Raw genomic sequence first — 12,542 nt, 5'->3', positions numbered from 1 at the left:
CTATTCCACTTATAATGAGCAGCAGCTTGAGAAATGTGGAGGTCTTAAAAAATTTAGTAACTCATTTAAGCTTATTCCCTCTACAGAATGTCTTTTCTTTTAGAAAAGAGAAGTATTACCATTAATGGCATAAAAGAGGTTTTGCAGTTGAGAATGAAACAGGATATCTTTCCTATGTATTACAGCTGTTCTCTGAGCTAGGTGTGCAAGAATAATAGTCAGGCAACAACAGTTCATTACATTCCTGAAGGCCTTGTAGTATAAAATAGTTTCCTTGCTCAGGTATACAAAATCATCCACAAAGGGCAAAAGCAGAATCATATACAGAGGTAAGAAACTGCTCAAATGCTCTTTCATACTTGGCTTCTTCAGAAGTCTGCTTCAGGACCCAGGAAGTTCTTCTGCAACGTTTGATTTTCTGGAACAGCTTCAAAAGAAAGAGGTGAAAAAAAAGATCTGACTGCATCAAACTGCTCGTACAGATTTGACCAAGATTACCTGTTCCATTAGCTTGTGTCTGTGGCTTTGTAGCTTGCTGTGTTGCAGGCACCTCTTCAGCTCTACAAAGAAAACAGAAACAACGTGAAATGCTACAAGTTAAGAATTTTAAGAGAAAACCAAGTTTGCTCCTTATTGCGGGATTCAAAATATTCACTGCACGCTGCACTGAGGATCCAAAGACCATCATGTAAGGCAAAGTGCGTTTTAGCCATTTTGTGTCACCAACAGCTCAGTCTGATCTTCCAGCTACTGAATATTTTAGTATCAATTTTCTTGCATTACTTCTGGTTTTGCATCATAGATTCATTGCAATGCCTGCCAGTAAAACTCTTCAGAGTCCTGACTTTTCCCACAGTAATAAATGAAAAGGGATTCCATATTGCAAGTTGATAATCACAGTGCTAGAACAAAATCAGTTTAATATATGAACCCTGAATTCTGCCACTGTTACTGCAATCAACACCACTCATCTTCGCAGTGAGAAGAGCAGATGTCAAGAATTATGTTCAAATGTTACGTTGTAAGCTCTTGAAGTGTAAAGATACCAACCCAAGATAAAAATATCTTTTAAAAAATGCAAAATTTAAATAACAGTGTGAAAACCAGAGACAACAATGTGATAAAAATACATGGCAAGAACCAGGCACCACTGGTCACATCTTTCAAACAGGTTAAGAACAATACTCTCATTTATTACAAGTAAGTAGATCATGGAAAATACGAATGCCTTGGCCATTCTGCACATGTGCAAGGCTTCAAATTACATTTGCAATATCCATAGCCTCCAACTGCTAAAGTGGCTTGATAACACTTTAGGCATCAGTCCAAAAACCTTGAGCCATCCATGAAGATATGCTACAGCAAGATTTCTCTAATGAAGCGGCAGCTTTGACAACATAACACCAGCTGCAGCAAGGTTTACTTGACACAGTTGTATGAAGGAAAAGTTTACTAATTGAACTTAAAAATGTGCTAGTTGCATAATTTCAATATCACTTATTTAGCAAACCATGTAGGTGCTTTCAAATATTCCCTTCATCTTTCAGTCCTCATGAAGGGAACCAAGTGGGACGCAGGTCAGCAAATGGAGAGCAGGAGGAGGGATCCCACTGCACTGGGCTGATTACAGAATATATAAGTGGATTTATAGGTATCTCTCTGTTCCTCAAAGAAGTACATGAGGAAAAGATCTCACTGTATTGTCTGCATAAGGAAAAGGCCATTCTGAATTCATGCACTCCAAACGAGTAAGATGGAAAAACCACAGGACTAATTGCCTCCCTTCCTCCCTTAGCACTCCCCATATTTAATGAACTTTCCACATTCCAGTTTATTTTTAAAAGGAACACTTAGAAATAATTTATTGATTTATAGCTATAACTGGACATCTATCAGGGTGAGTAGCCGCATTCTATGGCTTCTGCTTTTCACCTGTTTTCAACTCCTCTGCAGGATTTTTCCACGTTGCTTCTGTATTTGCAGCAACTCTTCAAACCTTTTCAAAAGCCACCTGAATTCTATCAGTTTCTTTTTTTCTAACTAAACTTTCATTTGGGCTTCTCTGCTGTCAACTTTGCACAGACTGTTATACAGCAGCGGCTTGTCTTCCTGGATCACACTCCTTCCAGCACATCAAAGGGTTACACCACACAGGTGGGACATTTTTAGTCACAATCTGTCACTGCCACCGTCTCTCATTAAAGACACGTTTTGGCAGAAAGGATGTAGTCATTCACGGGCAGGAGGCAGTTACTCGACCTGCTCCCATTGTGCAAGCTCGCTGAGGGGATGTCACACCTGAACGGCTCTGGTGACAGAGCCAAGATGGGATCCCACAGCCACCACCCGTCGGAGCCTTCAGGCTGGGCCTTCCTTTCACACGCTGGGGTATATTTTCAGAAGCAGCTCAGCGTCATTACTCCCTACGTTTCTTGGAAAAAAATCAAGAAAAATCTCAGCCAAAAGCAGTCTTGAATACCAACCTTACTGGGCTCCCTCAGTGGCACGTGAGGGTTTGGCCTTGGCCACTCACGGTGTTTTTTTTTTTTAAATCTTGTTCGTTTCTTTTTTTTTTTTTTTGGCAATGTCTTACCCGCCATCTGCCTGTTACTCTTTCCCCACGAAGAACCTGACCTTTACGAATCATCAGGTTAATGATAGCTCATTACTGCACCTGTGAATCAGGTTATAATTAGCCACCTCAGACAGATCTGGTCCAGGAAGCTCAGAATTCATTCTTTAGGCTTGCACACCCACTGGGCCCAATCCTAAAACCAGGTCAAACCAGCCACTACTGAAAGACCTTTGACAGAGGGCAGGAATTATCATTCCTACAGTTTCTGAACCACTCTTCATGCCAGAGATCAGTCAGGAGGCTAGAAAACACAAACCATCCCCAGAGTCACAGAATCACAGAACTGTAGGGGTTGGAAGGGACCTCCAGAGATCATCGGGTCCAACCCCCCTGCCAAAGCAGGTTCCCTAGAGCAGGCTGCCCAGGTAAGCGTCCAGACGGGCCTTGAATGTCTCCAGAGAAGGAGACTCCACAACCTCCCTGGGCAGCCTGTCCCAGTGCTCCGTCACTCTCACCGTGAAGAAGTTCTTTCGCATGTTGGTGCAGAACTTCCTGTGCTCCATCTTGTGGCCGTTACCCCTTGTCCTGTCCCCACAAACCACTGAAAAGAGGTTGGCCAAATCCCTCTGTCTCCCACACCTCAGGTATTTATACACATTGATGAGATCCCCTCTCAGTCTTCTTTTCTCCAGGCTGAACAGGCCCAGGTCTCTCAGTCTTTCCTCATAGGGGAGATGCTCCAGGCCCCGTATCATCTTTGTGGCCCTCCGCTGGACTCTCTCCAGGAGATCCCTGTCTTTTTTTGTGCCGGGGAGCCCAGAACTGGACACAGTACTCCAGGTGAGGCCTGACCAGGGCAGAGTAGAGGGGAAGGATCACCTCCCTTGACCTGCTGGCCACGCTCCTTTTAATGCACGCCAGGATCCCTTCTTGGCCACCAGGGCACACTGCTGGCTCAAAACGTTAGAGCTATTCAAGACTGGTACAAGTATAATGTTCAAAAATGACAAGCACACATCAGTGAGGCTCCCACTCAATGCTGCCCCAGAGAAACATCTAGAATGGTGCCAAAGTGTTATTTTTGTAGGTCCAAAAGTTAAGAGAGCCTTGACACTGAACTGCTGGCCGTTTATCTTCACTAAATATTTTGGGTTTGTGCATCTTTAGCCTTGACTACAGCTGTGAGCTGAACAGTATGTGAAACAAAAGAATCTCTCCAACAGTTACGCGAAGACCTGACCCATTGCACAACAGCTATTGGGCTGTTCTCAGCCATATTCAGAGCAATTTTCCTACAGACTAGCTCCAAGTACTGAGCTCACAAGCAACCCATCATCATTCTTTGGACAGCTTTTGTGGAAGCCAGTCAAGTCTGTTTTATCTGTGTAACTGTTACTGCTCATGGATGCATATATGCTTCCAGGACGAGCACATTCCAACCTCAGAAATGTAAAAATTAAACCAGGAGGTATTAAAGGAGGTATTTTCACAACCTAGTTTAAACACAACTCACTCAGGTATACGTGGCTCCTTAACCTGAGGAGTTGTCACAAAACTGAGTTAAAATATTTTCACGTGTTTTCCATCTCCCTCCTATTAAAATACACCGAACGCATCAGAAGCCTTTGTTGTCCTCACAGATATTCCACGTTTTACATGGCTAATGTCCTACATTTGTAGTGTCAGAAACAAAAGACAGGCTTTCAGAAGAAATGTCATCAGCCCAAAGTTGTACAAGATCTAAATGTTTGTGGCCAGAGGTAAAAAAAACACAAAACACTCTTGACAGGAGGTACTTCGCAAGTAGATTTGGTGACAGGCTGCCAAGTTAAAAATAAAGACACACACAGTTCAGCCAACTGGGTTTGTCAGCAATCAAGTATGTTAGCAATCCCAGTGCAGCACAGCAGCCAAACTTTTGACCTGGGTCTCAACTTCTTTCTACCTGTGCGGAGTCCCAGCCTGACAGGTATCCTTCCAGCAGGGAATGTCTCCAGGCTCCAGAGGAATCTCCACTGCCATCTGAAGCATCTTCTCAAGTGACAAAGTCAGCTATACCCAAAGCATTGCGTGTGTGGAAGATGATGCCTTTTAGCAAAAGGCCAGGAAGGGTCAACAAAAATAAGTGGTACAGAAGGAAGAGCGGCTTGTGCAGGAGCACTGTCTATTCTTCCTTAAAAATAGCTCACAATGATACTACTAAAAGGTTTGTACAAGCCACAGCATGTTGGTAGGTGTTATTACAATACTTTTTTTCATTTTGTTTAGTGTTTTTTTTTCAAACTGTGTGATGGAGCTGGCTCACAATTTGTAAAATAAGGCAGCAGCAGCCTACAATTTACACTAAACAAGTATTACTCACACAGACTATTCCAAATTATTTATGCATTGTTCCACTAACAAAACGTCATCGGCTTCAGCTGTTGTACCAAATGCTGGGCTGTCCCAAAGCATCTATGGAAAACTTTAACTGAGGGCACGTTTTTGAATGCTCAGACATACAGACAATGAACACCATGACAAACAAACCCACTAAGCATCCTTTTCTTCCACTCCTCCCTGCAAGCAATTCAATTAAATAAGCCCATGTTCTATACACACAAAATAAACAACCTACACTGTTAATTCATTGTTTTCTCCTTGCTGCACATTTTGCAGCATGTATTTATATGGCTACATGTATTGATCTACTTCACAAATACTTCCGAATAAAGCAACAATTAAAATATTTTTTACACTACAACATGCTTTGCTTTTCATTTGCAGTTCAATGCTGTAAGCAAAAACAGAATACATGCAAACATTTTTATATGCATATCTATTTAAAGATTATATGAAAAAATATCTGAGACACAAGGCAAATTTGGTTTTGTTGACTTCAATACAGATAATGACTTTCTGGGGTCAAGCTGCTCAATAAAATTAAGTTTCTAGTAAACATAAGTTTGGCCTATTACGTGCTTGATTGTGTCAACCAACACCTTGCCTGTAGTGCTAACAGAACTATTTTAAAATGCCTATAGCAAAGTGAAAACAGATAAAAAGCAGTGATAAAGAATTTCACACAACAGAGCACAATTTATGAAGAAGCCTAGGCAACCTGAGTTTTCTTCTTCTGAGTATAAACTGGGAAACTCTTTGAATTTATTTATTTTTGTTATATATACCTGCCTGTCCAAAAAAGGTTAGAATATTAGCAAGACTAGTCAGAAAAAGACTTGGATAAAATGGATAATTGGCTGAAAGTGCAACTCAAGCTAGAAGGGCTCATGTCACCCTTAGGATATCTAAATGGGAATACAGTACTGGAGAGGACAGGTCATGCCACCTTAGTTTAATAGTGGTACACCTGCAAGAGATTTGCTCTGATTATGGTTATCTACAACCCAACAGGACACAGATGTAGACACTTGAAGAAGAAACACTGAAAGAGCTAAAAGAAAGCCTAAAAGTTTGATAAACAAAGACCAAACTCTTTTCTCTGTAAAACACACATACTCACAAGCCACAGTGGGCCATATCAGACCCTGGACCATCCTCATTACTCCCTGTAAAGAGGGACTCAGCAGGCTGCAGTTTGGGTACCTTCTTGTAGAGGAAGTGCTGGCAGTCCTCATCCTTCTCCAGGACTCTCAGCAACGATGGGATCATTTTCACCCTTCTGTGATGGGTGTGACCTAGAACCCAGGTGTACCTGCTTTCAGGAGAAAGCCTAAGGGCCAGAGTTGATAGTATGACCTGTACTGTGCTCAACTACAAGCCTGTGGAACTTGCATCTCAAACACCTTCAAGGGAGCAAGTCAGAGACAAGGAGGAGTCCTGAAGCATCAGTTTTATACACCAATAGAAGAAAGGACCAGTCATTGCTTTGTACTGCTGCTACAGAGCAAGCAGATATTCTCAGCGTGGGAACAGGACCAAGTTTGTTCCTCTTCCACTGCCCCCAGTAGTCGACTCAAACAAAGGAACATCAGTCTAGACACAAACTGGAAATTACATGAGTATGCAGCCAGGCCAACCAGCACAGGAGATAAAAATGCACTCACAATTTCCAGCTCTAAGAGCAACTGTAAAATGTCAGAAAAAAACTCCCCAGAAAACAGAGCTATGCAGATCGCCTTCCAAGTGCAAGATCACAGCCTGGCTTGGGAACAGACTCCTCCGTAAGGACCTTGAAGAGCCCCTTCAAAGCACACAGCTTAGCAGCTCAGGTCAAGACTATACATGGACCAATCTTCCATGGAACCAGCGATTTTGGAAGACTGTCAATATAGTCAGACAAAATACATCAGACCAAAAAGTCTAACGCTGTCCTGGGTTCTGAGAGTAAGAGGGAGGGCCTAATTCAACTGCTGTATAGCCTTGGTGAACCCACACTTTGAATACTACATGAACTCAGTCTCTTCACCTTAAGACAAAAGAGTTAAAGAATGGTAACCGAAGCGATGAAAGGAATAGAGTACTCTTAAGAAGACACCAGAAAAGCTGGAACTCTATAGTCTGCAGAGGAGAAGAGTGAGAGATCAAAGGAGGTACATAAGCTGAATGCTGAACAGTTGTTCACCTAATCTCACAATTCTGTAACTCTAGGGTATTTCTTGAAACTACTAGGAAATCTGTTTAAAAAAAAAAAAAAAAAAAAAACATACAATTGCTTTTTTGTAATCAACAGTGAACTTCTGTAACGTATCGCCTCCTTAGCTTCCTGTGGTAGACAGCACTGGCATGTTAAAAAGGGAACTAAACAAATCCATGGATAACAGGTCTGCAAACAGAGTTGCATGTAAAAAGGCGGTGATGTACCTTCTAATACCCCTCACACAGCATTCATGGATGTTAGAGGAGTAGGAGGTAAATAGATCACTGAAAGCAACTGGGCTCACATGTTCCCCATAAACAGCTCCCATGTCCTTGCAAGAGAATACCAAGGGATATGGACTGCTGACCTAACCAGGAAAAGCATTTTTATGCTCAGAATGAGTACAGAAGTAGCAGGCTGGGAAGACTTCATATAACATTCAGAAACCTCATATCCAAGCAAAAAGTTTTACCCTTTTTTTTTTTCCTTGCTCACTGCCTCTAAATAACTGACAATGTTTACTGCACATGATTACTAAATCAGCCTGCACTATTTAGTGTTGACAGTAGTCGATGCTGAACCACAACTCCTACTGCTCAGCCAAGTAACCTTAGCTACTGCTGAGGAAGATAATGCAGGCAACTACATATGCAAGTGGGTTTAGACCAACAAGGCCACCAAACAGCTGCTGTGGTTCTAAGATCTGAAGTCCGTACTGTAAGGCAGACTAAGGAGAGACATCATCAAACGTGATGCTTAGCAGTACCACAGAGGATATCCTCAAAGCTGAGGGGTTTTGGGGATTATTGGATTATGGGGAGGCACATATCCGCTTGCCAATGCAGTGGCAAGGAAGGCTCAAATTTCAGTGACTTCCACACATTTAGGTCTGTGGTGTGGTACTGAGATGTCCTTGCTGTTGTTAGAAGAGGAGTGATACAGGCTGAGCAGTCTGGAGATGACAATGTTTGAAGAGGCAAAGCATATGCAATGTCCTGGCACAGGCTCTGGCATTCAGCAGCACACAGTGCACACTGATATCTCCAGGTAGGTAAGATCCAAGAGAAAGGGCATCAAAGACAGCGATATGAAGAATATCTCAACCAGACAGCTCTCAGGACACCTCTGTAGCTATGGCAGTATGTGTGGTCAAGTAATATGGGAGTACTTGTGTGTACAAGATGTACTTTTACATGAAAGCACAGACAGCTTCTCTCTGTGAGAGCTACTCATTTATTTTAAGAGAGCCCAGGCTGGAAACGGATGTTTTCATCAAAACTCCTCATTAAGAGAGTCTGAGCCCTCAAGTGGCTTTTAGCTATAGAGTGAAGACATTTCTCTTACCTTGCTTTAAGTACTTCATTGACTTTTTGTTCTAGTTCTAGTCTCCTCTGTCGTTCCTTTTCCAGCTCTTGCCTTAATGTTTCAGCGTTTGTTTCTTCTCTCAGCTTCCTGAGTTCCTCCTCTATCAATTAGGGGAGAAGAAGATTCAGTTATATTGAAGAAAATTAAAACCTAATTATGACAAATTAGGTATTTTTCTTTGCTTGTTTTTTCCATTTGTGTTACAGTGAATATGTCCACCATAAAAAAAAAAAAAAAGTAATCAAGAGTTAGAAAGACTTTGCAAAAAGCACACACGTGTATCATGTACAAAATGTTAATTTTGAATTGGTAAAACAAGAAAAACAACTTAACAACTTTAAAGTTTTCTTTTATAGATGGTAAGTCTGTGTAATCTACCTTTATCTAAATACAACTTCACATACCCTTCATTCCCCATAGAAATAATCATCAGGAAAGGTTGTTTACTGCTAAATATGTTGTGTCTCCCCCACACCCCTAACATGTATGGGTAGGAAAAAAAATATACATACACTCATAAAGTCATACGATGCTATGCAACCCTCTATCCATCAACTCCTGGCACTCTCGTATTTTTACACAAGTCAGATGGGCCCGTTAAGAACCTGAGTACATCACAGCTTTAAGAATGGGTTATGAGATGGAGAGCTAAATTCAGACTTCTATCTTTTTACGAAGTTACAGTCTGCCCTACTAACTTCCAAGGAGTAACGTATATATGTATGTATGTATAAACATACATATGTGTGTGTATATATATTCAGATATATATATACACAGACATTTCCTTTCATGAGCACAGTATCAACTATGCATAAGGCTTTTTGTAGCTAATTATCTTTGCTTTTTGTCATTGGAAGTGTTCTTGTTCATGACCTTATTTTAGTCTAGAGCTACACAAAGGCTCGCTATCAGTGATCACTTTGCCTAGATAGGCATTCAAGAGATGACAAAAAGAAGATTGGGAATGTCTTTTGGTTTTTTACTTTTTTTTTTTGTTTGGATGGCAAAATTACTCTATTTTGTGTTCTCTGGGCTCTTTTTTTTTAGCTCAATTTTGACAGTAAGCAGTAGAACAACAGAAAATACTTGCTAATTCTACTATCAACAGAGACACACGGGTTCAAACTTTACATAGTTTTACATGATTCGTATATTATGTTGTACCCTACAGCAACCTCTTCTGTTTCTTTGTATACATTTTCTTGTAAATCTTAAATAATCTGATGATTTTGATGTTCAATAAGTATGTGTCTTGAGAAGGTCAGAAATCCTACTGCAAATACTCAGAAGATCTGATAAATTCTCTATCCCCTCCCCGCAGGAGGCCCTTATGCAGTATCTCAGATCATTTTATCTGCTGTGCAAGCTAGGCGGTGGTAGATTATCTGTATTCCTGCGGCACTAAGGGCTTTAGAGCACAGAATTAGAAGAGAGGGAAGAAGATAGATGAATTGAGAGGACAACATGATGTGATGTGTTACACTGTGAGGCTACAGGTTGAATGCCATTAAACTGAGTTTGCTATCATCTCATCACTGATGCTTTGTTAATGACCACAGAAAGGAGAGTTGGAACACAGAAGCCACATTATCCTCTAGCAATTTGTACTGGGTTTACACGGCATGGGTTTGGTAGCAGGGGGCTGCAGGGGTGGCCTCTGTGAGCAGAGCCCAGCAGCTGCCCCATGTCAAATCACAGCCAGCTCCAGCTGGCTCCAGAAGGGACCTACCACTGGCCAGAGCTGAGACAGTGGTAGACACTGGTTGGGCCTCTGGGAGAGCAGATTTAAGAAAGAAAAAAAAACACTGAACAACAGCAGCTGGGAGAGAGAGGAGTGAGAAGCAGCCCTGCAGCCCCCAAGGTGAGTGCAGCAGGAGGGCAGGAGGTGCTCCAGGCACACAGCAGCAGTTCCCTTGTGGCCTGTGGAGAGGCCCCTGGTGGAGCAGGCTGTCCCCCTGCAGCCCATGGGTCCCACACGGAGCAGATCTCCACGCTGCAGCCCGTGGAGGAGCCCCCGGTGGAGCAGGTGGATGTGGCCTGGAGGAGGCTGCGGCCCATGGAGAGCCCCCACAGGAGCAGGCCCCGGGCCGGAGCTGCAGCCCGTGGAGAGGAGCCCACGGAGGAGCAGGGGGCCTGGGGGGAGCGTGGGGGACCCGTGCTGGAGCAGTTTGCTCCTGACAGACCCCGTGGTGTAGACCCATCTGGGAGCAGTTCTTGAAGAGCTGCTGCCTGTGGGCAGCCCCCGCAGGCTCAGTTCGGGAAGGACGGCATCCCGTGGGAGGGACCCGTGGAGCAGAGGCAGGAGTGACCGTGAAGGAGCGGCGGAGACAAAGCACCAGGGACTGACCGCAGTCCCCATTCCCCGTTCCCCTTCGCCACTCAGCAGAAGGAGGGAAAAGAGGGTGGATGGAGGGGAGGAAGGAATTTTTAGTTTGCTTTTAGTTTCTCACTGTTCTAGTCTGCTAGTGATAGACAATAAATTATATTAATCTCCCTATGCCAAGTCTGGTTTGCCCATGATGATAATTTGTTGAGTGATCTCCCCGTCCTTATCTCAGCCCTTGAGCCCTTATCATTGTATTTTCTCCCCCTTTTCCTTTGAGGAAGAGGAGTAACAGAGCTATTGTGGCGGAGTTCAGCTGCCCAGCAAGGTAAAACCACCACACAACTAAAACTGAAATTTATTTCCAAGACCATAGTATGTTATGGCATGGTACAGAAGGAAGCGTGGACTGTTGCAGCAGGTATTCTCTCCTGTAAATAAACAGACACATATGGACATAAGGGCACACCTACACGCTGAGCTGTTCCTAATTACGTGTCTACAAGCAATTTTAATTCCAACAAGAAAACTGTGTTTATGATTAGCCTGCCCTACACTTTCAAGAGCTTGCCTTGTTGCGTAACGAGAGCATGCAGCAGCTGAGGGGAAACATCTGTTGCAATTCAAATTATCACGATGGTATCACAGAGTTCTAAAAGGGATGTTATCTTCTCAAACCATTAAAGGGAAAAAAGAAACCTCTTTGTTAAGCACTTTAAAAAAAATAAAAAAGAGGAAATGAATATGCATCGTGTGTACATAAGAAAACCACAAGTAGTGTAAATTAACCTCAGTGCTCTTGAAGGTCTACATAGATCTTCCAGCTTCCTTAATACCAGTTGTTCTGATTACACTATATCTTGTTGCATCAAAAACAAAATCCAGAAACTCAAACATTAGGAGGACAAGAAGAGCAAGAGATACAGAATTGCTTTACACAAAGAGGAAGAGATAAAGGGTGCACAACGAACAAGGTTGAACTCCTATAGAAGAAAACAAAAAATACAGCATCTGATCATTGGGACTCATCAGAGCTTCGCTTTGCATGGCATTCTCTAACACCCAAGTACAAGACTTTGCAATTTAAACCCACCCCAGTTTTGGCCTTTCCCACTCTTTAAGGCAGCATTGTTGCTACTTTGGCAGCAGTGTGGGTCTGGCATCATAAAGCCTCCGTGCCTGGTTAGTTAAATAGTCTAAGTTTCCTAAGCAACAGAAACCACAAAGGAGAGGGAAAAAACAAAACAAAAAACCCCACTGTCCTTCCTTGCTTACTCCCCTAAAATAATCTACAGTTTGGCTAAACTGAACTAAATTTACAAAACAAAAAAAAGACACTTCTCTAGAAGAACCCACAAGAACATTTCACTATGGAAGTCTTAACACAATGCCTTATCTATTGAGCTTTACAGGTGTGTATCCTCCTCGATGATGAGAAAAATGTGACCCTTGCATTTCATCTTCAGACAGGCAGGGTACACATAAAAGGTCAAGCTTCAGGTCCAAGAGTAATCAGCTTCTGTAATTTCCCTCTCAGGCCTGTCAACCACAGCTCCCTATCTCATGCTGGACAAGAAACATTACAAGAGGCTTAGTGCATGGCTTAACTAGATGTGCAGGTGTGATCCTGCAAAAACGCTTTAAATCCTCTCTAATCAAAGTCAACTTGTGTAGAAAAAGCATGAAAATACCCGAAT

General features: G+C 42.6%; 1 protein-coding gene across 8 annotated transcripts in view; it reads right to left on the bottom strand.

The window, feature by feature from the left end:
• GRAMD4 (GRAM domain containing 4) overlaps positions 1-12,542 on the bottom strand; it is a 79,355-nt gene that overhangs the window by 23,104 nt on the left and 43,709 nt on the right. For all 8 annotated transcript variants that reach the window (XM_040544726.1, XM_040544729.1, XM_040544728.1 and 5 more), the window contains exons 4-5: positions 8,499-8,619; positions 499-560 (exon numbers count right to left, since the gene is read on the bottom strand). In XM_040544726.1, the coding sequence (XP_040400660.1) occupies positions 499-560; positions 8,499-8,619 (183 nt within the window). The remainder of the gene's footprint in view (positions 1-498; positions 561-8,498; positions 8,620-12,542) is intronic.

The sequence above is a fragment of the Cygnus olor genome, chromosome 1, assembly GCF_009769625.2.
Source record: "Cygnus olor isolate bCygOlo1 chromosome 1, bCygOlo1.pri.v2, whole genome shotgun sequence".
NCBI classification, from domain to species: Eukaryota; Metazoa; Chordata; class Aves; order Anseriformes; family Anatidae; genus Cygnus; species Cygnus olor.
Note: the sequence above shows the minus strand (reverse complement) of the source record. Positions and strands in the feature narration are given on the sequence as shown.